The sequence below is a fragment of the Chiloscyllium punctatum genome, chromosome 2 (assembly GCF_047496795.1).
Source record: "Chiloscyllium punctatum isolate Juve2018m chromosome 2, sChiPun1.3, whole genome shotgun sequence".
In the NCBI taxonomy this organism is placed as follows: domain Eukaryota; kingdom Metazoa; phylum Chordata; class Chondrichthyes; order Orectolobiformes; family Hemiscylliidae; genus Chiloscyllium; species Chiloscyllium punctatum.
Window position 1 is genome coordinate 83,541,971 of NC_092740.1, and position 27,638 is coordinate 83,569,608.

The 27,638-nt window shown below is 40.7% G+C and overlaps 1 protein-coding gene across 3 annotated transcripts in view; it reads right to left on the minus strand.

The window, feature by feature from the left end:
* Nucleotides 1-21,105, minus strand: part of LOC140486161 (aldehyde dehydrogenase 1A1-like) — a 99,284-nt gene extending 78,179 nt beyond the window's left edge. Inside the window, exon 1 of one of the 3 annotated variants that reach the window (XM_072584898.1) lies at nt 21,087-21,105. Coding sequence is in view for 2 of the 3 variants with exons in the window: in XM_072584868.1 (XP_072440969.1) it covers nt 19,578-19,764 (187 nt within the window). In the remaining variant the exon portion in view is untranslated. Of the gene's footprint in view, nt 1-19,577; nt 19,780-20,772; nt 20,923-21,086 lie in introns of those variants that run through there. The other 2 variants (XM_072584878.1, XM_072584868.1) reach the window with 2 other exon arrangements.
* Between the last annotated feature and the right edge of the window lie 6,533 nt (nt 21,106-27,638).

Sequence of the window (27,638 nt, forward strand, 5' to 3'; positions counted from 1 at the left end):
GAGGGGAGGGTGGGTTGGTGGGTTGGGGGGGGTGGGGGGGGGGGGGAGGTGGGGGGGGGGGTGCGGTGGCATGGACCTGACAAGGGAGTCACAGAGAGAACGGTCTTTACAGAAAGCAGAGGGGTGGAGAGGGAAATATATCTCTGGTGGTGGGATCCGTTTGCAGGTGTCGGAAATGGCGGAGGATGATATGATAGATATGGAGGGGTGGAAGGTGAAGGCTGGGGGGAGTTGAGTTCTGTACTAGTTGTGGTTGGAGGGGTGGGGTTCGAGGGCGGGAGATGTGGGAAGTGGATGAGATATGCTGGAGGGCATCATCAACCCTGTGAGAGGGGAAATTGCGGTCTCCGAAGAAGGAGGCCATATGGTGTGCTCTGTGGTGGAACTGGTCCTCCTGGGAGCAGATGCGGCAGAGGTGGAGGAATTGGGAATAAGGGATAACATTTTTACAGAAGGCAGTGTGGGAGAAGGTGTTGTCCAGGTAAATGTGGGAGTCGGTGGGTTTGTAGAAGATGTCCGTGTCGAGTTGGTCACCATTGATAGAGATGGAGAGGTCCAGGAAGTGGGGGGAGGTGTCTGAGATGGTCCAGGTGAACGTAAGGTCAGGGTGGAATGTTTTGGTGAAGTTGATGAACAGTTCAACCTCCTCATGGGAGTATTATCCTATCCTCCCAGTCCAGGAACTCCCCACGTACATTTGGGATGCCACCCAAGCCCTCCATTTCCTCCAAGACTTTTGTTTCCCTGGCTCCCAACACCTCATCTTCACCATGGACATCCAGCCCCCATACACCTCTATCCGTCATGACAAAGGCCTCCAAGCCCTCCATTCTTCCGCTCCCTGTGTCCTCATCAGTACCCCTCTAGTGACGCTCTCTTTCGTTTAGCTGAACTTGTCCTCACCCTCAATAATTTCTCCTTTGAATCCCCACACTTTCTACAGATGAAAGGGGTAGCCATGGGCACCCACACGGGCCCCAGCTATCGCTTTGTTGGTTACGTGGAACAGTCCATCTTCCACAGTTACACCGGCACCATTCCCCACCTTTTCCTCCACTACATTGCCGATTGTATTGGTGCCACCTCGTGCTTCCACGAGGAGGTTGAACAGTTCATCAACTTTATCAACACATTCCATTGAGACCTTAAATTCACCTGGACCATCTCAGACACTTCCCTCCCCTTCCTGGACCTCTCCATCACCATCAACGGTGACCAGCTCAACATGGACATCTTCTACAAACCCATAAACTCCCACAGCTACCTGCATGACACCTCCTCCCACCCTGCCTCCTGTAAAATGCTATACCTTATTCCCAATTCCTCCGCCTCCACTGCATATGACCCCAGAAGGACCAGTTCCACCACAAAGCACTCCAGATGGCTTCCTTCTTCAAAGACCGCAATTTCCCCTCCCATGTCGTTGATTATGACTGAGCACTTCCCACACCTCCACCCTTGAACTGCATCCTTCCAACGTCAACAAGGACAGAACACCCCTGGTTCTCACCTTCGACACCACCAACCTCTATATTGATCGCATCATCCTCAGCCATTTCTGCCACCTACAAATGGACTCCACCACCAGAGATACATTCCCCTTCCCACCCCTATCTCTTTTCCAGAAAGACCATTCCTCTGCAACTCCATCATCAGGTCCATGCCCCCCACTAAACCACCCTCCCATCTCGGCACCTTCCCCTTCCAACGCAGGAATTGCAAACCTTGTGCCCACACCTCACCCCTCCCCTCCATCCAAGGCCTCAAAGGAGCCTTCCAAATCCATCAGCGTTTTACCTGCACTTCCACACATGTCATTTGCAGTATCCGTTGCGGTCTTCTCCACATGGGGGAGACAGGATGCCTACTTGCAGACCGCTTCAGAGAACATCTCCAGGATACCTGTATCAACCAACCCCACTGCCCTGTGGCTGAACACTTCAACTCCTCCTCCCATTCCGCCAAGAACACACAAGTCCTGGACCTCCTCCATCACCACACCCTGACCACTCGATGTCTGGAGGAAGAATGCCTCATCTTCCACTTTGGGATCCTCCAACCACATGGCATCAATGTTGACTTCACCAGCATCTTCATTTCCCCTCCCCCCAACTTATCCCAGTTCCAACCTTCCAATTTGGTACCGCCCTCATGACCTGTCCTACCTGTTCAACTTCCATCCCACCTATCTGTTCCACCCTCCTCTCTGATATATCACCATTACTCCCCACCTCCATCTACCTATTACAGTCTCAGCTACCTTACCCCCAGCCCCACCCCCCTCCCATTGATCTCTCTACCCCCCTCGGCCTACAAGCCTCATTCCTGATGAAGGGCTCTAGCCTGAAACGGCAATTCTCCTGCTCCTCAGAGGTTGTCTGACCTGCTGTGCTTTTCCAGCATCACACTCTCAACTCTGATCTCCAGTATCTGCAATCCTTTCTCCTAGTGTGAAAGGCCAGTTGAGAGGCTCGGATTATTGTTGTAAGTAATCCATTTCATGACTCCTCAAAAATCTGACAACTATCTACAAGGTACAAATCAGGAGTATGATGGAATACTCCCCACTTATCTGGATGGATACAACTTCAACAATGCACCAAGACAAAGCAACCTGTGTGATTGACGCCACATCCACAAACATTCACTCCTTCTACCAATGATGCACACTAGCAATGTAGAAATTCGCCAAGGCTCTTTACCTATCACTTTCAAAACTCACGCTAACTCCCAAGTCAAAGGACAGGAGTAGCAGATACACAGGACACCAACATCATAAGATCATTTACAAGCCACACACCATTCTGACTTGGAAATATATTGCATTCCTTCAGTGTCACTATGTCAAATCCTGAAACACCCTCCATAATAGCACTGTTGATGAACGTGCATCAAAGTAGACAAATAGGAATGGGCAATGAATACGGCTTAGCAAGTGAATACCACATCCAAAATTGAGAGAATAAAAATAAATGAAATTAAATAAACAGCCCGCTTTGAGATTTCTGCCTTTGTGATCCATTTTAGGGCAGTTTTATTGGTAAAGATTATTATGTGAAAGAACCGTGAATAATGGACCTCTAGTGCCATACAAAGATGTGGCAGCAGGTTACAAAACAAAATAATAATCTGTTTTTCTTTCCTTGGATCATGTGGTATATTCCTATTACTTGGTGAGATGCACTTTCATTGGGAAACTAAAGTGCATGTCCTCTTGGGACTGTTTGACTTCATGGTAGCTCTGTGGAACTGTCTGGCTTGTTGGCCTGTTGCAATAATGTAATGTCATCTGCATCTGATGAGAGATCATAAAGGTAAATATAGACTTTGGCATGCATGATGTGTACCTGTAGTCATAATATCACTAATGCAGGAATGGTATCAACATGAATTTAAAGCTGAGTAGATCTTGCCATAAATCACCACTTAATAAATAGATTCCTCTTTGCAAATGATTTCCATTCAGTACTGTCATTATTTTCTCTAATAGATTCCCATGACTGCATTTATAATAGAATTCGCTTTTGTAAACATATGATGCAATTGCATCTTCCTGACCATAGTGACACTGTAGCACTTTAGTTTTTCATATCCAGCACATCAGCCTGCAATTCAGAGAAATTCTGCTCATTTCCAACATGCCATAAATGGAATGCAGTGTACAATTTTCGGCTCTGCATTTGAGAAAAGACATTCTCACAAGATTTATTCATAAATCCCGAATTGAGGACACTGTTCTAAGTTAAGAAGCTCAACAACTTGGGTCTGTATTCTCTGGTCATTGAAACATATAATATTTTGAAGGAGGACAGTAAATATTGAGAGATTGTCTGACCAGCAGAACCAATCTAAAATGCAGAGACACCGGGCAGAACTTTTCACTGCTTTATGCGGTAGGGTCAATGATGTGTAAGGTTGGAAAATGCCATGAGCATGAAAAGAATTAGATTTCTAACATCAAGAAAACATTTCCAACTTTCACCTCAACGTTTAAGTTCTGATTCTCGTTAATAAATGGTGACTACCTTATTTCCATGTGTTTGCATCTCATTATTAGCGAATCTTACCTGCTCTTTATGCAGCTCCCAATTCTCCCATTAGTCACAGGGTGCCACCATGTATTGTCCAGTCTCAGCCCACAGAGTTGGCCATGATTATCAGCCACTTGTTCCAATTAGAGTCTAGAATTGGGCCACAGTCATTCAGGGGAAAAGAGGCATGTCAGTCGGAGACAGAGCCACACTCAGTTGAGGCTGACCATCCAGGTTATTCTGAGGAGGCATGCCACTATCAGGTTTTGGGTATTAATTATCTGTGTCTTACCATGGAGCCATCTGTACAGTTCCGGGAATAGTAGGAAGCTCAAATCTCGGGTTTAGGTTCATTGGACTGCACTGCTGAGGGAATGGTGATGGTGAAAGTGGGCAATTCCAGATACATTAGATTAGATGCAATTAGATTACTTACAGTGTGGAAACAGGCCCTTCGGCCCAACAAGTCCACACCGACCCTCCGAAGAGAAACCCACATAGACCCATTCCCCTACAGTTACCCTTGCACCTAACACTATGGGCAATTTAGCACGGCCACTTCAGCTAACCTGCACATATTTGGACTGTGGAAGGAAACCGGAGCACCCAAAGGAAACCCATGCAGACACGGGGAGAATGTGCAAGCTCCACACAGAAAGTTGCCCAAGGCGGGAATTGAACCCAGGACTCTGGCACTGTGAGGCAGCAGTGCTAACCACTCAGCCACTGTGTCGCCCATAATGTGTGGGGTTTCATTGAGGATGGGGGGCGTGGGGAGGTGGAGGAGTCTGCAAAAGATGGGGTGGGTGGTTGGAGAATGATTTTCACAATTCACAATTTTCCTAACCTCAATAAAAGAGAGTGTATGACTTGAAAAAGCCATGTATTCAGGGAAGAAGTGGGAACAATTAACAGTAATATAAAACAGTCGACCAGAAATGAGGGGAGGCTGAAAAATCATCGGGGACAGAAACACAAAACATAAAGAAAGCAGTAGTAGGGGGCTGGGCAAATTGTTGTTACTCTCAGGCAGAGAATGTGACTCACCAGGACACAAAGCTAAAACCTTGTCATCTGCACACCAACGTCAACTTCACAATTTGAGAGAAACTTCTGTAGCCACCTACTACAGCAGGTGGACTAAGTTACTGTGTGTTTCTCTTTAGGGATGGAGTGTAATTCTTTGCTTGTGTGGCCCTACTAGGGATCTGTATGAATCAATGATAACCTCATCTGCCATCAAACTGAATTACATTTGACAGGTCATTCTTTTGGCAACAATTACCATGTCCTCAAACAACCATGACTGTGACGTACCTTGCATCATTGCCCCGTCATTTCAGATATCCACAGCTATGCATACACTAACTTTCTCACCTGGCTTTGACATTTCTGCATCACTTTTCAAATCTGGAGTAGAACATAACTGCCACATTCTTACACCTAACTGTAAGTGTGCTGCAACATGGTTTGTGATCTTATTATGGTGGATCTGCAACATACATCTGGATAAGGTGACATTGCTTAGAACTCTGTATCAACTCATGACATCAGTCTCCTGGTGAGGGTGAAACATCCATGCCAACTCTTTGTGGACATGTTGCTTCATTGTAATAGATCTAAGAGATCAGGAGTGCACAACTAACAAGCTGTTCTATTTCTGACATTCTCCACAGATTATTGGCTCACTTACCTGAGATGGAACCTGCACTTGGAGGATTCCTTGTGGCATTGCTAAACCTGAGTTGACAGCATCAAAGACATTTATTGCAATGTTGTCACCAAGCCAAGTTAGAACAGGAATCTCTGGCAGCAGCTACACAGCCTCCAGAGGGAAGAGCCTGATCCTAAATCCACTGATCGCATTACCTACTGCAGTTGGACAGCCAATGAAGCTGGATGATTAAGGATGTGCTAGGACATTATCATTGAAGTGTGTCATCTACATTCAGAAGAGATGGGTGTCCATGCTATCCTGCTGGTCATTAAGGATACATCAGTTTTATGCCAGGAGCACTGCCGTGAGGAAGAGTGGACATGTAAAATTCCCATTGTACATCTCCCAGTCTTGAAAAGATGAAAGATAGAATTAAACATTATCTGCAGAGATGTGCAGAATCATCACTAATTCCATCTTGCCACTAACAGGGTCTAAGTGTGGATGACCTACACAGGACAGGCCCCGTTACAATCCTTGCACGTGGCTTTTGCCTCACTGTTGTCTATTTTAAAGTATAATGCTTTGGCTGCAGCCAACAAGGTGTTAGTTCAAGGACCTACAAAGTCTGAGGTTATCTGCAATCAAGGAGTTAGTTGTTTGTGAGAGATTTGTATTACTTGTGAGAGACTTACAATGCTTGTGAGAGATCTGCAATGCTTGTGAGATCATGACTGTTACATACCGTGTGAGAGATCTGCATTTCTTGCGAGAGATCTGTAACGCTTGTGAGAAATCTACAATACTTGTGAGAGATCTACAATACTTGTGAGAGATCTACAATGCTTGTGAGAGATCTGTAACACTTGTGAGAGATCTACAATGCTTGTGAGAGATCTATGATACTTGTGAGAGATCTGCAATGCTTGTGAGAGATCTACAATGCTTGTGAGAGATCTACGATACTTGTAAGAGATCTGTAACACTTGTGAGAGATCTACAATGCTTGTGAGAGATCTACGATACTTGTGAGAGATCTGCAATGCTTGTGAGAGATCTGCAATACTTGTGAGAGATCTACAATGCTTGTGAGAGATCTGTAACACTTGTGAGAGATCTACAATGCTTGTGAGAGATCTACGATACTTGTGAGAGATCTACAATACTTGTGAGAGATCTGCAATGCTTGTGAGAGATCTACAATACTTGTGAGAGATCTGCAATGCTTGTGAGAGATCTGTAACACTTGTGAGAGATCTACAATACTTGTGAGAGATCTACAATACTTGTGAGAGATCTGCAATACTTGTGAGAGAGATCTGCAATGCTTGTGAGAGATCTACAATACTTGTGAGAGATCTACGATACTTGTGAGAGATCTGCAATGCTTGTGAGAGATCTACAATACTTGTGAGAGATCTACAATACTTGTGAGAGATCTGCAATGCTTGTGAGAGATCTATAATACTTGTGAGAGATCTGTAACACTTGTGAGAGATCTACAATGCTTGTGAGAGATCTACGATACTTGTGAGAGATCTGCAATGCTTGTGAGAGATCTATAATGCTTGTGAGAGATTTACAATACTTGTGAGAGATCTGTAACACTTGCGAGAGATCTACAATGTTTGTGAGAGATCTACGATGCTTGTGAGAGATCTGCAATGCTTGTGAGAGATCTGCAGAGCCAATGAAAACTCCAAGAAAGCTTATTATGGATGACTGCTCCCAGGAGCTTGACGCTCTCCACTCCTTCCATCTCTGTGCTGTTAATGTGTAGGGAGGCATGAGTAACATCTGACTGAAAGTCAATAAAGCGTTCCTTGGTTTTACCGGTATTGAGAGCTAGGTTGTTCTCAGTGCACCATTTTTCCATGTCTCCCACCTCCCGTCAGTAGTCTGTTTCGTTGCCATCTGAGAACCGACTGACTATGGTCGTGTCATCAGTGAACTTGCACATGGCATTTGTCTGGTATTTGGTAATGCAGTCATCTATATACAGTGAGTGCAGTAAGGGGCTGAGTATGCACCCCTGGAGGGCTGCAGTGTTGAGTGTTAGTGAGGATGCAATATTGTCACCAGTCTTCACTGATTGTGGCCTGTGGGTCAGGAAACTGAGGATCCAGTTGCAGAGAGAGGAGCTTAGTCTGAGATTACTAAATGTAGTAATTAGTCTCGATGGGATAGTAATGTTGAAGGCTGAACTGTAGTCAATGAGTAGAGTTCTTACGAAGATGTTCTCGGGAGGAGTGATAATGGCATTTGATGTGGATCTATTGATCCGATAGGCAAATTGAAGTGGGTCAAAAGTAGTGGGGAGACTGGAGTTGATTAATGCCATGACCAGCCTTTCAGAGCACTTCATGACCACCGAAGTTAAAGCCACTGGGTGGTAATCATTGAGACATGCTGCATGAGCCTTCTGATGTTGGCCCTCTTGAAACAGACAGGAACAGTGGCCTGCTGCAGGGAGAGGTTGAAGATGTCCGAGAGGTCCTCTGCCAGTTGATCTGTGCATGCTCCAAGTGCACGGCCTGGTACTCCGTCTGGTCCCATTGTTTTCCTTGGATTCACACGAATGAAAACTGATCTGACCTCTGCTGCAGTGACTGTTGGGATAGGTTCGTCAGGACTTGTTGGAATACAGGTTACCTCTTCGCTGAAACTCTGCTCAAAGTTAGCATAGAAGGCATTGAGATGATCTGGGAGAAATATGTCATCATCTGCTATCTTGCACTGTCTGTTTTAGAACCTGTGATGTCATTCACTCCTTGCCATAGTCGCTGGGTGGCTGTCTGGGTCTCTAGTTTGGATCGGTATTTGTCCTTGGCTGTGTTAATGGCTCTGCGAAGGTCATACTTGGATTCTTTATATTAGAGTGGGTCTCCTGATCTGAAGGCCTCATGCCTGGTTTTTTGCAGGTTCTGTGTGTCCTGATTCATCCAGGGTCTCGGATTGACACCCAGATTGACTTCCTTCGTATGCAGTCCTCCCCACACTTGCTGATAAAGTCTGTGACGGTGGGGGCGTACTCATCCAAGGTATCTGTGGGCTGTTTGAACATGGCCCAATCAGATGATTCAAGACAGCACCGGAGTTGATCCTCTGCCTCCTCTGACCAGCACTGGACCTGTATCCGCAAGGGGGGTCTCCTGCTTGAGTTTTTGCCTGTAAGTCGGGAGATGAAACATAGCATTGTGGTCGGAGTTCCTGAAATGAGGGCGGGGGTTGGAGCAGTAGGCCTCTTTCACAGTGGCGTAGCAGTGGTCTGAAATGCTCGGGTCCCTGGTGGGGCAGGTAATGTTCTGGTGGCAGTTGGACAACGCCTTCCTTAAATTGGCTTGATTGAAGTCACTAGTTACAATAAACAGGGCCTCGGGGTGTTCCAGGGTGTTCATGGTGGAGTGCAGCACATCCAGCGCTTCCTCAACCGTTGCTTGTGGTGGTATGTACACAGTGGTGGTAAAATCCCATAATCAGGAAAAGATGAAATCAGGGCAGTCCTTAAATCTAAAATGATTGAAGTTCCATGGCAGTCAGGGTCTTAAAAATCCAAAAGTCAAAATATTCACAATGTTGGGTTCCAGGTGCCTCAGCATCCATAGAAGGTGGTCTTCTCATTTCCACAGATTTCATCTCCATTTGGTTGATAATGCATTTGCATTGCACATCTTCTCTGAATGTTGCTTGGATGTTGTAATTTATCCTGAGATCGTTATCATGCTCAATTTGCTGAAAATTTGGTGTTAACATGGAGTAATAGTTTCTGCTGTCTAACAGCAATGTGAGTGTCCAAGAGATTGTCATGGATAAAAGGTGAATTTCATTTTTTTCACTGGTCTGGAACATAGTTTTTGAAAATGTTTTATCTTCTACCTTTCTTTTCCCTTTTGCAAATACATTCCAATGTGTTTCTCCAAATCCTTTTAGTTCAGTCCAATGAAGTATGACCCACAGAAATTCTTTCGGGTTAAATCAAAATAGAGTTAATTACTGCATTCAATACCCATGACTAAAGACACACAATTAGTCATATACATGCACCCAAGAAAGAAAACAGAAAGGAAAGTTACAAATTACTTTAAAAAGTCAAGCATGTCAGAATGATCTCACATGAATTAGAGAGTCAGATAAGGCAATGACCATTGAAGTTATTCTAGTTTGTTATGCACCAGTGTCTAGTGCAGTGGTGTTTCTCAATTTCTTTTACCGTTTTGCAGATTTGAGACATTAAATTTGCAATCTTAAGCCAAGCATAAACTGATGCATCCATTTTCAACTTCTTTTCTGTTAATATTTGGCCCTTGTCTTCTTTAGATCCACTATGATGCCTTGTTCTTGAACTAGGTGACCTAGAAATTCAATTGTTGTTCTTGAGTATTGGTACTTCTCATTTAGTACAAGGCTTCCATTTTGTAGTGCCTTTAACATGTCCCTGATTCATTGCTCATATTCCTTCTTCATTCATCATGCACAGGATATCATTCCTGCTTCCCTTTGAATTCTTGACACTGTAAACTCTCTTATTTTGCAATTCAAAATGGTAGTGTGTTCAAGTAATACTGTCTGAATTATACAATAAACGCAAACAGTAATTTTTAATCATGGTCTTGGATCTTCACCAGAACCCATTGTTCACATACAATTTTGAAGAACTTGCTTGCTGCCAATTTTGCCAAATGTTGTGGACTGACAGTTGTGTTAGTTGTGTCACTAGCAATATCACCCTACTTTTGACCATGCTGTTTGAGATATAACCTTTCTCATTCGAAGATAAGGAATTTTTCTGTATACATATGGGCTCAGCACATTCTTGCATAGTAATGTGACATGCCTACTTAATTTGCCTAAGTCTGTCAATAACTTTGGAAATTCTTGTTGATAATCTCTCCAATTTTCCTTCTGTAACCCAAAACAAAAGTAGAGAAGAAGGTAAACTTTAAGGGGAAACTGTCAGAATGGACAGTGAAATCCTTAAATATATAAAAAGAAGGGTGAGGCCAAAGTAAACTTAGGCTGGGGAAATTCTGCAAATTCTGCCACCCTAGGAATCAGTCTGGTAAACCTTTCACTGCACTCCCTCTATAGCAATAACATCCTTCTTCGGAGACCAAAACTGTACACAATATTCCAGGTGTGGTGTCACAAGGTCCTGTATAATTGCAACAAGACTTCCTTGTTTCTGTACTTGAATTCACTCACTATGGAAGCCAACATATCATTTGACTGTGTTACACACTGTTGCATCTGCACGTTTACCTTCAGTGACTGGTGTACAAGGACACCCAGGTCTCATTGCACACTCCCCCTCTTATTTTATAGCCATTCGGATAATAATCTGCCTTCCTGTTTTTGCTACCAAAGTGGATAACTTCACATTTATCCACACTATACTGCATCTGCCAAACATTAACCCACTCACTCAGCTTGTCCAAATCACATGGAAGCATCTTTGCATTCCCCTCATAGTTTACCCTCCCACCCAGCTTTATATCATCTGCAACTTGGAGATAATAAATTTAGTTCCCTCATTTATTTGTGTTATGAAAAGCTCTGATCCAAGCTATTTTCCTGATCCTGATACCTGTCATACCATAATAACTTCTGCCCGCCATTTAGAAAATTCTTACGCTTTGATTCTTGTCTGTCAACCAATTCTTAGAGTCACAGAGATATGCAGCACAGAATCAGACTCTTCTGTCCAACTCATCCATGCCGATCAGATATCCTAAGCTAATCTAGTCCCATTTGCCAGCACTTGGCCCATATCCCTCTAAACCCTTCGTATTCATATACCCATCCAGATGCCTTTTAAATGTTGTAATTGTACTCGCCTCTAACATTGCTTCTGGCAGCTCATTCCATACACATACCACCCTCTGCATGAAAAAGTTGCTCCTTAAGTCCCTTTTAAATTTTTCTCCTGTCACCTTAAACTTACGCTCTCTAGTTCTGGATTTCTCCACCCCAGGGAAAAGACCTTGTCTATTTACCCTATCCATGCCCCATATGATGTTATAAAACTCTATGAGGTCACCCCTCAGACTCTGATACACCAGGGAAAATAGCCCCAGCCTAGCTCAAATCCTCCAACCCTGGCAACATTCTTGTAAATCTTTTCTGAACCCTTCCAACATTGCTCTGACAGGAAGGAGACCAGAATTGCACACAATACTCCAAAAGTGGCCTAACCAATGTCCTGTACAGCCACAACATGACCTTCCAGCTCATATACTTGATGTTCTGACCAATAAAGGAAAGCATACCAAACACCTTCTTCATTATCCTATCTACATGTGACTCCACTTTCAAGGAGCTATGAACCTGTACTCCAAGGTTTCTTTGTTCAGCAACACTCCCAGGATCATGCTATTAAGTGTATAAGACCTGTCCTGATTTGCCTTTCCAAAATGCAGCACCTTGCATTCATCTAACTTAAACTCCATCTGCCACTCCTAGGCCCATTAGCCCATGTTCGGGTGGCACGGTGGCTCAATGGTTAGTACTGCAGCCTCAGAGCACCAGGGACCTGGATTTGATTCAACCCTTGGGCAATAGTCTGTGTGGAGTTTGCATGTTCTGCCCATGTCCGTGTGGGTTTCCTCTGGGTGCTCTGGTTTCTTCCAACAGTCCAAAGGTGTACAGATTAGGTGAATTGGCCATGCCAAATTACCCATAGTGTTCAGGGATGTGTAGATTAGCTATGGGAAATGCAGGGCTACAGGAATAGGGTGGAGGGGTAGAGGGGTGGGTCTGGGTGGAATGGTCGGTGTGGACTTCATGAGCCAAATGGCCTGCTTCAACACTGTGGGGATATATGAATATATGTCAATACATTACCCGAATATCCATTTGCTTTAATTTTATACACTAATCTCTTGTATGGGACTTTGTTGGACATTTTTTTAAGAGTCCAACTAAACCACATCCACTGGCTATCCTTCATCAATGCTTTGCATCCTTTAGTTATTCCTTTAGATTTAATAAACATGATTTCCCTTCTGTAAATCCATGCTGACCCTGTTAGTTCCAAGTACCCTGCTATTAAACCTTTTATGATGGACTCTGGCATTTCCACCACTACCGACATCAGGCTGCTTGGTTGAAAATTCCTGGTTTTCTCTCTGCCTCCCCGTTTAAATAGAGGGCTTACATTAGCTACAACTCAATTTAGCATTTCTAAGGTCACTTCCTTAAATCTCTAGAGTATAGGTTATCAGGGGCTCAGGATTTATCAGCCTTCAATCCCATCAACTTCCCCAATACTATTTCCTTACTAATACTAATTTACATCAGTAAACGCCTCTCACTGAATCTTATGTTACCCAACATTTTTATAACATCATCTGTTTCCTCCTTTGTGAACACAGGACCAAAGTATGCAGTTAGATGGTGGAGCCATCTTTTAAAAAAATCCCCATTATAACTTCCCATTTTTCTTACTGTAAGAGACATACAGATATTGGCTTCACCAATTTTCATCTTTTCATACACCTAGAGAATCTTCTACCATCAGTTTTTGTGTTCTCTCTTAGTCATTCCCTTTGTCCTTCATTGCTGAATTCCCATAAGGTTGGAGTTAAGGTATTTGTAAGTTGACTGCATCTTTCTTTTCCAAGCTCACTATTGCATCAGGGAAGACATGCTGGTCAGTAACGTCTCATATTACGAATGGGTTCACCAATTTGGAAATAACCAAGCTAAAGTCTGAATTAGGATAAGCAAACCTAAGAAGCAAATAAAAGTCACAAGTATCAAGAGACATGGCATGTTATATACCTTGTTTGCCTGGTCAAAGTTTGCATGTTGTGCAAGGAGGCAGTAATAATGGGAATTAGAATCTCTGACATCTCTGCAACATTACTGCTCAATCGAAACAGTTGTATTGCTGAGGTAACCTGGTGTGTGGGGAACAGCCTCAACCAAATGAGGAAATTTTTTCTGTCTGTAAATGAAGTATAAATTTAGTAAATATAAGTTTCTGTCCTTACTTCTGCTCTTGAATGGAATATGTCTTGATCATTATGACCTCAGAATTTGAAAACTCAAGACAATTCGGTAATAACATGCTTATCCTACACACTAATTTACTTTTTGCTTAATGTCAATTCCTTAACATTTCTCCCATTATAATATTTTCACATGTTTGGTTTTTAAAGGCATTAATAGATCACAGGATTGTCAGAAATCATAGAAGGAAGTCAGTTATCTCAACAGATCTATGCTGGTTTTAGAAAATGCTGTCAAATTAGTCATCCCTACCAGCTTTTTATCTGTAATTCAGCAACTTTCTCATTCTCAAATACCTGCCCAACATTTTTTTAAATTAGTAATGTAAACAGAATCTCATGTTTTCAGCTAAAGATCCAGATTCTGATAAAGCCTCACTGAAAAAAAAATTCTCCTCATCCCCAGACTGGAGTTTTTTGCAATGATTTTGTATCAATAACCTTGGTTACTGACCAACTCTAACTATATTTTCCAATTTTTCATTCCTGAAGTCTGTTATCTCTGGGAACATTGTGGCAAATTTCTGCTGCACCTTATCTAAGTCATCTTTAAGTACAAAACTTCATGTTCTCCACATATGAAGAGGCAGTGATGTTTCTGCCCATTTCACTAACTTATATTTTCACCCTGAAGCTTATAACTATCCTTAGCATTATTTACAGTTTTCTCAGGTTTTGTACAATCTGCAAATCGCACAATGCTACTGCTTACATTGAATTTGTAAAACATTGCAAAAATTAATAGACTCAAAGCTGATCCTTGGGAAAAAAGCACTAAGAACCACGTCCCTGTCTAAAAAGAATCATCAGGCACCATTTGTAGCCAGTCACTAAGTGATATTTGTATCCAGACCACTACATATTCCTGAATTCAGGGCTTTCAATCTCCTGAATAAGCCTCCTGTAAGGAACTTTGTAAATTACCCTCCAAAGCTCCATGAATATGTCTTCTAATACATTACTTTGATTACTGCAACTTTTTCCATGTCACAATCAAAATATTCAATCAAGTTAGTCAAGCACAATTTATCTTTCAAACATTCGTGGTGGCTATCCTTGATTAGCCATTGCACTTTCAAATCAAAAGTTACTCTAATCTCAGTAATGGATTTCAACAACCCTCCAATTCACCAGTTTTCCAGTATCTTGGCAATACCCCTGTGACCAGAAAGCATTAAAAGATTGTGACCAATTGTCTTGGTACTTAGCAGCTAGGATGCACTTCATCTGTACCCAGTGACTCATCAACTTTTAGTAATGCTAAGCTTTACACAAGCTTTTTTTTTGCCTATTGCAATTCTATCCATAATTGTTCTCTTCTATTTGATTTCAACCTTCCACTGGTTCCTTGTGAAGTCAGATGCAAGATACTCATTTTTAAAAGAAATTCACTCTTGGTGTCACTGGATGGGCCAGCATTTATTGCCCTTGAGAAGGTGGTGGTGAGCTGCCTTCTTGAACCACTGCAGTCCACATGCTGTAAGTTGACCCATAACATCATTAAGGAGGCAATTCCAGGATTTTGACAATAGGAAGATATTAGGAACTGAAGGGACCTGGATTAATAATAAAAAATTGTTCATTTTTGGATGCTATTTTGGCTGGACAATTAGATGAAACTGGATGGTGAGTGCACTGCAAATGCTTGAACCTGTTAGATCCTAAAATATCAATCAGGGCCCTATATGGAAGCTATGGCACCCAATTTAACAATTAAAAAATGTACCTGAAACAAGTAGAAGCTACGGATCCACATTGACTTCCAAACCCAGAACTAAGCCCCTTGTAACGTAATGGTGGCAACTGCAATAGTATGTTAAGTGAGCTGCTGAGACATTACTCAGCTGTTATTCTCAATATACAATAGATAGACCAAATAAAATTCAAACTTTTTTCTAGTTGTTTGTGAATTCTATGAAATAATTCAATAAAATAAATTTATCTTTGTATATTTGGAATAGATTACAAAATGTAAAATCCAGTCCTTGGTAGTCAAACGGTTATGCTTGCAAACTCATATCCTAGTATTGAAGAACTGAATATAACCTAATCTGAGAGGTTAGATAATGTATATTAAGTAAATTACCATGGAAGCATTACATGATTGTGCACCTCAGCAGACCCACTAATCTCCTACATGGAAAGATCTATCAAACCTTCCATTTTTAAGGCAAATATTTCATAAGGTAGGCTATTAGAACAGCCTCTGCATCCTATGCACAACCAGAGCTCTGCTTTGCAAGTATTATGAGGTTTCTGCTCTAGACAGGTGAGATGTCTCACTGGTCCAAAAGATCTTGGATTTTAGCTTTAGTTCTGTTTGTTTTGTTACATGTTTGGTGATGCAATCAGTTTGCTCTGCCTATTCAAATAATCCATCTGCAACATGTTCTTAGCCTGTCCACTCTTATGCAGATTAAGAAAAAGTTCAACCAATTTTCAGTTAGTGGAGCAGTTCTTCAAGGGTATCAGCATCAATTATTTTATGATAGATCTGATAATTAACTCAGTTCTGTTTTTTTAATTCACAGATGTGGGCATCACTGGTGATGCCAAGATTTCTAGTCCATCACTAATTGCACTTGAAAAGTGGTGGTGACTCATCTCCTTGAGCTGTTGCCATCCTGACAGGCAGATGGACCAATAGTATGGTCAGGGAAAGAATTTCAGGATTTTGACTGATCAATAGTGAAAGAATGATAATATAGTTCAAACTCAGAATGGTGTGAGGTTTACAGGGGAACTCACAGGGGGTGATATTCACATGCATTTGCTGGTCCTATTCTTCTAGTTTGTGGACATTACGTGTTTTAGAGGTGCAGTTGATGGAGGGATTTTGTACATATTTATAGAAGAAGCATACTGTTGCTGCTGGGCATTGGTGGTGGATTGGGTGCATTTTGAAAGCGTTAGATTGCCGCCAGTCAAGTGTTGGACTTTGCCTTTGGAAGGTGTGAGGCAGCTTGAATGTTTCTTGACGTTGCACTGATTCAGACAAGTGGAGAATATTCCATCATACTCTTGATTTGTATCTTGCAGATGTTGGCAGGCTTTGAAGATCAAGAGGTAGGTTATTTGCTACAGTAGCTGAGCCTCTGATGTGTTATTGTAATTGCAGTATTTATTTTTGGATGGTCCAATTCAGTTTTCTGTTGATGATGACCCTTAAGATGTTGATTCTGAGGGATTCAGAGTTACAAATGTCATTGAGTGACAAGGAGAGATGAGTAGATTATCTTACTTGAGACATTCATTTTCAGGCACTTGGCTGGCTCACCAGCCACTCATCAGACCAAACCTGCTTTTCCACCAGATCTTTCTGTATATGACAATAAGCTGCCCTATATCCGAGGATTGTAACAAGTATTAGAATGTATTCCCCTCTCTGACCTTGTGATGGATGGAAAGTCATTGATGAAGCACCTGAAGATGGCTAGTCTTAGAGTTCTAGAGGTCTTGTGGTGTAGTGGTAGTGTTCTTACCTTTAGGCCAGGAGGTCTAGGTTCAAGCCCCTACTTACTCAAAAAGTGTGTAATAACATCTCTGAACTTGTTTAGAAAATAGCTACTCTGATCTGTCTATAAGCAAAACACTATTTCCAGGTGTCAGTCATAACTTGCTAGTCTCACTGAAAAAACAAAGGAAATTATGTTCTGAATGAAAAGTACATTAATAATGTTAATAACATTATTAATAATATGTCTTTCAGGTTGCACATAATTAAGGTCCATTGTTAAGAAAAAGACACAATTTCACCTGTTAGTGATTAGTGGCACAAGCACATTTTCAGGCAGCTTTGATCATCCTTTCTAACTTCTACAACTCCAACATTGTGTCCTATTCACAGGCTCAGCACAAAACAATGCTACTTGAGTTCTTAGTATAGTTCATTAACCTGAAATGCTAAAGTAAGCTATAATCATAAACTGATTGTTAATCCATAGGTTAAAGGAGAAGGTATTAGGTGACTTTCCCTTCCAACATATTTTGACTTGTTTTTTTCAGAGATTGAACATAAGCAAACAAAAGCACAAAGTCCTTGACTGCAGTATGATTTGATGTGTTTCTCTCTATTTTTTACACAGGGAAAGATTTAAAAAAAAGATTTCACTATTAGCAAGATAAAGGACGACCATTAAATGATCATTAAAGGTTCTTCTTGATATGATTGTGTCCTAAATGTTACCAAGCTCACTTCTGCTCCTTGAAACTTGTTTGCATTTGTTTCCCAATTATTAATTATCACCTTTCCTTTCTGCACTATAATAGCATCAAAAGTTCGAGATATTTGCTCTCTTAAACGTTAATATAATGTTCACTTTAGCCACGTGTTTACCTTTTGCACATACCTACACAGTTGCATGCACATTAATATATTTCTATAGATATTTGTGACCTATGGGGGGGGGGGGAGGTGGTAAGATTAGCTCATGTTATTTTACTTTTGGAAATTCTTTCCATTGTGCTAAAATTATGAGTTGTGTATAGTTCTGATATTGCCTATCGTGTGTATTTCTCTAGTGAATACCCTTGTTAGATGTAAAACTCCAGTATTCTTTCTTATACGCAAATTTTCCCGCATTTATACATTTATTGCTCACTGTCATTTTTATTCCTGTTACTGTTACAGTTGAGGTGCCGCTAAAACATTAAGTAATCTAGCTACAAATTCAGCTCCAAAACCAAACAGAAAATTTGGTTTTGAACCAAACAGCATACATATATCTTGTACCATCGGAATTGTGTGGATGATCTTTATTGAAGTATTTAGTTGTGAGCAAGTAAAAGTGAACAAAGCAGGCTGTAACTATAGAGCGCTTAGACTTCACGCCGACTTAACAAAACTATTGAAACTGTAGCCTAACAACAACTAACACATATCTTCCCGAGGAAATCGGCATTACCTCTCCAGGACCGAATAAGCCTAATGTTAATTAATGTGCATCAGGCGCGGATATTTTCGCTGATTTATATCAACCTGTTCTGATATATTGCATTGACTTAGAGACTAGGACGAAACAAATAGACTAAACCTTTCACTTCTATCTGTTGCAAATTATTCATAAAACAAAGTTGAGTCTTACGAGTCGCCTTCTTACGTCGGCTATGGGAAAAGACAGAATTTTGCCTGTTAGTGATTATTAACGGCAGAAGCACATTCTCAGGTAGCTTTGATCGTCCTTTCTGATCTCTACATCTCTCACATTGTGTTCTATTCATAGACTTAATACAAAACAATGTTACTTGAGTTCCTAGTATAGTTCATTAACCTGAAAAGCTAAAGCTCCTAAGTCGATGAAAAAGAAGCAAAGCGATGACAAGAATGACTAAATCTGTTGTGAATCCGTTGTAGGGTTCAGTAGAATTTGCTGGTCTCCCTTTCTGTCACTGAGATAAAACAAGGGAGTAACCACGGAGTGTTTGAAATGACTTCACGTTCTGTGTCAATTGTACAAAACTTTAAGAAAATCGGTTCGATCGAGCGGAACATCGCCAGTGACTACAGCGTCCAGATTGTAGACACAGAAAAAAACTACCTGCCTTCACTCCACTCGCACATAAATACACCTGCATACTTCACAGATAATTTCCTATATTTATGCTTTATCACGTAGAAACGAAAATGTACCTCTTGGAAATGTGCATGGCTTTTTAAAAATAGAACAGATTGATAACCCAACGCTTACTTAGCTATGGTAAAAACAATGACTGCAGATGCTGAAAATCAAATACTGGATTAGTGGTGCTGGAAGAGCACAGCAGTTCAGGCAGCATCCAACGAGCAGCGAAATCAACGTTTCGGGCAAAAGCCCTTCTTAGCTATGAATATCTTAAACTTAATTAATCTGTTCTCCGAATGACTGAAGTTCAACAACTCACCAGAATCACCCGTACTCGAGTTTATCCGATCACTTTCTGCCCCTCTGCAGAAATATTTCTCGGGTAGATTTTGACTTGAGAAATGTAAGCTAAAAAGGTAGTCCCTTACTGAGAAGGCTGTCATCCAGTTAGAAATATCGACCGTTTGCTGCGGGACGAGATTAATTTGCTCTTCCGTACTTTTCATTTAATAATAACAAATATTGAATAAGCACATCTAACCAATAAGGAATGTCATTGCTCTCCTAACAAGGTTCAGTGTTTGAAAACAAAAAAAAAGCAGCACTAAACTTAGATTGACCCTTGAGTGCTGTTGGTGATGGGGAAGTTTATAACCTGAATTCTTGGCTGGATATCTGAAAACGAGAAGTTGCGGAATAAATTCCGTGAATTCCAAACCGCCTTCCGCAATGAAAAGCGGGGAAGTGTTGAAATTACAATACGTCAGGGTGGTCAATTTCTCGAGTAACATCACGTCCAATGATGTGGAGGTTGCCGGTGTTGGACTGGGGTGGACGATGTCAAAAATCACGTACAATAAATCGCGATGTACCTTCTGGTCTGTAGTGATGCCAAATAGTCAGCCAGCAGGAGAGAACATTAGCACTTTATATTTTAGTTTCAAGTCATGTTGTTTTTTATTTTAAAAGTCCAGTTGCTTTAAAGGATTGCAATGATAAAGACTTTATGCATTTATATGTGAAAACTCATCAGCAAAATTTCTACCTTCAGATAATCCTTTGCAAATATAAATACGCATATTCAAATTATGTTGGTAAACTAGCACCATAATGGCACTCGATTTCCCGTGAGGAATTTGGCTAGAGAAACGCGCAGACACAACTGAAAACATTATTCTGTCTTAAAAACCTTTCAGATCGCTGAAAACAAGAGCAGACTGTTGTGTATAGAACCCCACACAGGCGGCGTTAAATTGTTCATTTGATCGAACACTTTCAGATCGTAGTTAAACATTTAAAGCAACAAATGCGACTCCAATTTGTTAAAAAATGCAGATGTTTGATTAATGTTAACCTCTACTAAGGCAAATTTCATCTGCAAAGACAGAGGAAAAAAAATCTTCTGATCGCATTTCTAGAAAATCTCGTGTGACTTATGTTTTGAGACAAGTAACATACACAGAAGGGAATAACTTATTGCACGAAAAAATAAATCAAGAATCGGATTTCTTTACCGCTGCAAACAGGCATGACATTTCCAGATCCGTTCGTTTCAACCTCTATAGCTGACATTGCATTCCCTTTCTGTCTGAAGCTTTATATATATCTTTTATATATATGTTGCTCTCCTTGTAGTCCAATGCACAAACCGTATTGCGCATGCAACGAGATGCTTCGAGCCAACGATTATCCCAATTCATTGGAGTCAATTCTCGAGATTGGTTTTAAAAAATGCGTTCTAGATAGCCATTGAAATCACCCGCAGCCATCGCACGTATCAGTTAATCTTTAAACCATGTAATATGCTTTGTCATTTTGACATGCTTACCATTTCATTTCTGATAGCACCTCCACATTACTCCAACTCACTCATCTTTGCCCTGCGGTAATTGCAGAGACGAGAGGTTGGCGCTAAGATCAATGTTTGACTTCCCAGTGAAGCTGGCGGAAGTTGTAATTGTAAAGATGTTGTCTTTGATAAGGAGACCCCACTGGCTCCCAGTCTCTCCCTCAGAAAAACAATGCAATTTAGCCACGTCTGGGACTTAGCTTGACTCTAATTGTTAAACGTTTTTTCCATAAGTCATGACAAAATTGTTATTTTTTCCAATTTCGCTTTCCTTTAATGGGTTCTGTAATACATTTTGGCAAATTCCTTTCTGGTTAATGAAGTTGACATAATTTTTTTCCAATTCATTATGTGCACGTCTTTGAAGAAAGACGTTTTTCAAAGCTACAGTTAAAAGTTAATTGTGCACATGTTTTTTTTAAAGCAGCTAATCGAAGATCGTCTTCAAATGTTCACATCCTTCCATTATTTGGCACATTCTATCATGGGCATTCAGATCAATAAACGATTTAGCTGCAAGAAAAATAAATATGCAATGCGAATATAATGGCATTTACTCCGGTCCCCTTCAACAGTCGCCAGCTCCCAGAAACTAAACGAAGATAGTGCCTGACGAATGTGTCAGTGCTCCACAAGTTACTATGACAGAAACAAGTGTATTCTGAAGTGGTGTCATGGAACACTTTCGTAAAATCAAACACATATTTGTGGCTTGAATTCGTGTGAAGGGGATCCAAAAGTGCAAAAGGAGCAAACAGCTGGAATGAAGAGCCTTTGAGGGATTTGTATTAGAAATTAACCACATCGCCTGCTCAGTATTTGATTCAAATGCGCCTCTACTTCCAACAAGCAGAAAGGTTTCAGTACAGAGGACAGCTCTTGTACATTACAAATCGTCCTCGGCGAGAGAGTTTCAGTTACACATTCTTTCAAGAACATCCTTTATTTTTGGAAATTATGATGCATCGAATCCTCAACAAAATGACCGAAACCAATTAACACGATCTTTATATTTGTTCCATTGGGATCATGAATTTTACTCTGTGTAAATTACGAGTCTCTTTATGGGGAAAAATATCTGGAATTTATGCTAAAATTAGAAATTAGTAATGTATCCGGATTCTGAAAGTTTAAAGCGTCCCGAGTTGTCATTGTAAACATTGATACCTTGGAATCCTCTTTGGTAACTAACTTTTCATAACACAATAAAGTTGCAACAAGGCGGAATTTACGTTTCTTTCAAGTAAATAGTTTTTTTTGCAATAAACAATAATATTGTCCACCAGCAGGTAAATTCCACAGCTTTCTATTTAGTGAACTAATTGTGGTGTGACAATAACTTCTTATTTTCCTGTCCATTTTGCTACACTTAATTTGTGAATAAAAAAAGTTTATTAACAAAAATGTAAACTTCAAGTTTATTTAATTTGACCAGTTTTAGCTGATTACTTTTGATAGTTATACGAATTTGACAACTTATAACTCGAATGAAAGGGAGGCTTTGGTTGTCATCCCAGCCAATTTTGCATTCAGCCTGAAACATTGTATGGAATGTTGAGCTAGATGGACATTTGATTTCCTTGTACTTTGCTTTCTCGGAGTGAAGTAAATTCCACTTGCTATTTTGCCCAGTGTATCTGGAGCCCATGTATCTATCTGCTGCAAACAAAACTGGGTTCTAATGAAACACTGGTTGGTACTTTGTATGGATCAATTCTCTCTGATCTCTACCAATTTCTGAAGTTGTTTGATGAATTTTCCACTGACCATTGCGATAGATGCTGGAATCTCCCATTTTAAATAGTTAGGGAATGAAGAAACTCACCCATTGAAAAGAGGAGTCTTCCTGGAGCTTTATATAATTTCAGCTTGGACTTTCAAGGTTGCAAATGACATCTACAAACCTTTTGCATTTACACAGGAAAGTATCAAGCAGGAGATATTGGAACAGTCTGCAGCTCCTACCAGATATTTTCTAAGATGGGAGAGGATAAGTTTCTAGATTTTATGATCCAAAACTTACTTTCTAAAATGTTGATATTTTGCTGTGAAAATTTAAAAAAGTTTTTAAACCCTTTGCATATGATCTCACTTTTGGAATTCAATTTTATTTGGCAGGATTGAACAAAAAGGATGCAGAGAAGCAGATAAATGTACTGCACATGATAGGACAGCAGTTTCTGGTCATCTACCAAGCACTAGAGCTATCCATTAGGAGTTACTAAATTAGTTCTTTTACATAATGGTACCATTTTATTAATGTTACTCCTAAATATATTTAGCATGTCATAGTGTTCTCCCCACAATAATGAACCATCAACCAGACAATGCAGAACAACTTTAGTTTCTAGGAGAAAGTGAGGACTGCAGATGCTGGAGATCAGAGCTGAAAATGTGTTGCTGGAAAAGCGCAGCAGGTCAGGCAGCATCCAAGGAACAGGAGAATCGATGTTTCGGGCATGAGCCCTTCTTCAGGAAAATCAGCACTTTCCTGAAGAAGGGCTCATGCCCAAAACATCGATTCTCCTGCTCCTTGGATGCTGCCTGACATGCTGCGCTTTTCCAGCAATACATTTTCAGCACCTTCAGTTTCTATCCATGTTTACTGGAAATAAGGAGAATCAAGTGCCACAATTTTTAAAAGTGTCATTATATTTCAACTTGACCACAAATAGCTTCCACTCATTTGCTGCAAGGAAGCCGTCTCCAGTGATTGCACATGTGGATGGTTAGCTATTATGTTTCAGTTAATGGTTCCTGAGATGATAGCTGTTATTGACTTCTGTAAGTTGAGCTGTTTGCTCTGTTTCCTTGAACACTGCAGAGACAACTTGACCTTTCAGGCATCTTGATACCAATGCCATTGTTCAAATGAGGAGTAACACGAGGCTACAGAAGTATTACTATCCAGGAAGCTGGAACATCATTTATATCCAATCTATGTTTACCCTTGTTTACACAATTCCATGATCTGTATGAGAAAAAAATTCAGTCAACATCAAGATTACTGAAGATCCTGTTAATATAAACTCCAGCAAGTATAAAGATGGGAAAATAAAAGATCTGACATAATAACACTTTCAGCTCATTCATCGGGATCTCTCATCAAAACAGCTCTACAGAGATCATATGTTTCATTTGTGCATTGCAGTTCCCTGTTGGTACTAGCTTGAGTTGCAGAATTTTCCATGATAACCATTATGCAAGGTATAATGTCCAGTGACTGAACAAACCAATTCCACAGTTCATCTCCTGTCCATGCCTTTGTTATCAGTAGGCACAAATGTTCCATTATTCTTTTGGATGGTCTTCCAACTTCAGCCTTTCATGACTTTGAGCTCATACAAAATTCTGCTGGATGGATCCTAGCTTGCACTAAGTCTTATGTATCTAGTTTCTTGCTAATATCAAGATTATGCAGTGTGAAATCTAGTCTTTTAAACTCAGAGATATTTAAGTGTGCTTGATCCTTCATGACAATCTGCAGTGCCCCTCACTGAAAAGCAGCAGACTTGCCCCTGCTTCATTGCAACTTTGGGAAGCCCTATGTAAGATCAGGCAAAGGCACCTCATGGAACTGGAAAATGATAGTTATGAAGTGGGAGATGGCACAGGGCAGAGTGACACTAGGCACATGAACAAACAAGATGGCTGCTGAGCCATAAGTTTGCCACTTGACACACAAGATGGCTACTGGACCACAATATGGAGAGAGACAGGAGAGGAAATAGATCCTGCCTGGGGCCACCAGGGTGCCACACAATGTACTCACAACCTGGTTGATTAGTTTAAGGCAGGCAGGAGAGAAAATGCATCTGAGTAGCATATACTGTCTGCTGAAGTGTCTGGTTCCAGCCAACAACTTTGATAGAAATGCTCACTGCTTGATATGGACTCAATACAAAGTATTAATAGTCAGGGCTGCAGTAATCGTCCTTCTCAGGAAGAGTGATTAGCACCCATTACTATAGTAATGGACTTCCTGCAGATGCTGAAATTGACAGTGTCTGTGCTGAAACTGACAAAGACTGCACTGAAATTAATAAAGGCTGCACTGGAACTGACAATGACCGCACCGAAACTATTAATGATTCTGGAATGTTTACAATAAACAAACTATGTCACAAAGACAAATATCTTATCACTGACCTATTATACCACAAAATGTATACAAGTATCTTGACATCGGCTCTGGGGTAAGAGAGGACTCGCAACTGACCCACTGTGCTGTCGGTGTCTTTATCTCCCCGGAGCTCCAATATTTCCTTGTACAATAAACTCTGTTGTTGAACCTCAATTTTGACTCCGAGACTGATGATTTTCCCCTCAATGGTGAGTTGAGTTTTGTTTGCTTATTTAGATATTGAGTTGAATAAAGATGATATAAAATGGGGTTGTTTTATCGTGACTTTTGTTTAAGGACTGTGCCCAAGAGGATGTAATGATAGCTAGTAACAAGGGATGATAAAATACCACACTGTTTGCCATCGAAGATTAGGTGTTGTATTCATGGAAACTCAAGTCAAATGAGTTGCTTATAAACATTTTATCCAGAACATTAAATTCCAACAGGAAGGCACCTTGAATAGAAGTTAGGCTACCTGATTGGAATAGCAGTTCTCCAACTCATGCAAACTTCAGATGTTGCGACCCTCTGAGTATTGACCATGATGGCAAATTTAATCACATCTTCATGTAAATTCATAGATTTCTTTTACATACTTATACATTTTTATAATAATTTATCTGATATTATAAAAGGCACCCTTCTCTGATGTATCAACAACTATAGCTCTGTGCATTCTTTTTTCAGACGGACAAGCCACTAAGGGAATAAAACAATAACTTTAAACATTACAAAATACTTCAATCCATGACATGTTGGTGTAAATGAAGCAATTATTTTATTCCATATGAATAACACTGCCAATTGGTACATTAAGATGCAGGTGAAAGTGTCAAGCTCTGTAACTGAGTTTCAGTACTGAATGATGGGCAACATGTCATATTTTGACAATAGTTCAGAGATGCTCGGATGTCCTGTGTTTTCTGTCTAACGTGATCATGGTCAAGGCTAGTTTTCTGGATGAATGAAGAAACATACTCTGGTGGGATTTTCAAAAGAAGTATTCAGAATACAGAAACTATACCATGTGTCAAAATGGTTGCTTCTTACCTAAGAATGATGAGAGGCTAGTGATGGTTAGTTTGGCTTTGTACCAGGAAGAAGCATCACTGACCCAATTTTCATCAGACCAATTTCACCAATTGATTGAGAGATATGAGGAAGAAAAGGATTTGCATCTGGCCTTCCTTGACCTGGAAGAATTGCAAAAATATGCAAACAGGTTATTGAGGAGAAAAATCTGGAAATCTGAGACAGAAGATATACCAGAGAAGATATACCAAAGTTAACTGAAGACATGTAAAAGAACAACAAGATATCAGTAAGGAGCTGCACCGGTGATTCAAGAAAATCAAAGGTAAAATTAAAGTCCAGCAAGGTTTGTTCCTCAGCCCAGTCTTGTTCATCTTCATCCCCAAATCAGTGTTGAACAATAGATCCACACTGGATCATGCTATATGAAATGATGTGGCAATTATGATCGCAAGTGTGAAAGAACTACAGGAGAGTGCAAGACGATACTAAAAAACTCTCAAAAATACAATACCAAAGGTGTGTGGCAAAAAGTCTATAGATCTGTACTGCCCTTTTGTGAACCACCTGGAAGGCAGTGGCATTGTATCAATTGTTGGAATAGAAGAGTGACTAAACTTAAGTACCTGCACTTAATTGTCCACAAAGAAAGTGGGCTGGAGATGGATGTCACACACTGATAGGCATTGCACAGAGCTAGTAGAGTCTAGCATCCATTCCAATCAAAAGTTGTGACCCCAGCTAAAGGAGTAAGTCCTTAAGACCTGTATTTAGTAAACACTGTTGGATAGGTTTGACATCTGACCCTTGAAAAGTGGGAAGTTAGATATAGCAGAGTTGAGAATGTTGAAGTAAGTCTGACACAGCTAAAGAAGAAACCAGGCCCATAACCACAGTATCTGGACCAAAATAAAAGTTACAGCAGTGTCTAAAATGGCTCAAAAGAGGAGACTGGGATGGTATGGGCAAAGAAAGCCAGAAGATCAAGTCATGAAAAAGATGTTGGATTAGAGTGTATCAGGAATGAGGAAAAGAGCAAGTCCAAGATGACGATGGATGGACACAATCCAAGACAATATGGAGGAGAAAGATGTCTGGAGTTGGGATATCTAGAAAGGAAAGTGGATTAAGGCTATTATGCGCTGTGATTTCACCTAATGGGAAAAGTGAGAACAAAAGAAAGAATGAAGAATCCAGATTTGCTCAAAGGCAACAATAACATTCAAGTGTGTTCTGACAGGAATTTTCAGGAACTTGTTTGGTTTGATTCCAAATTACTTGTCCCCTTCCACCATTTCTATCAAAATATTAAAACTGATCCCTTTTTCTTCCAGTAAAGGAGCCTTATTTCTGGCAGAGATGTTGATGTTGCC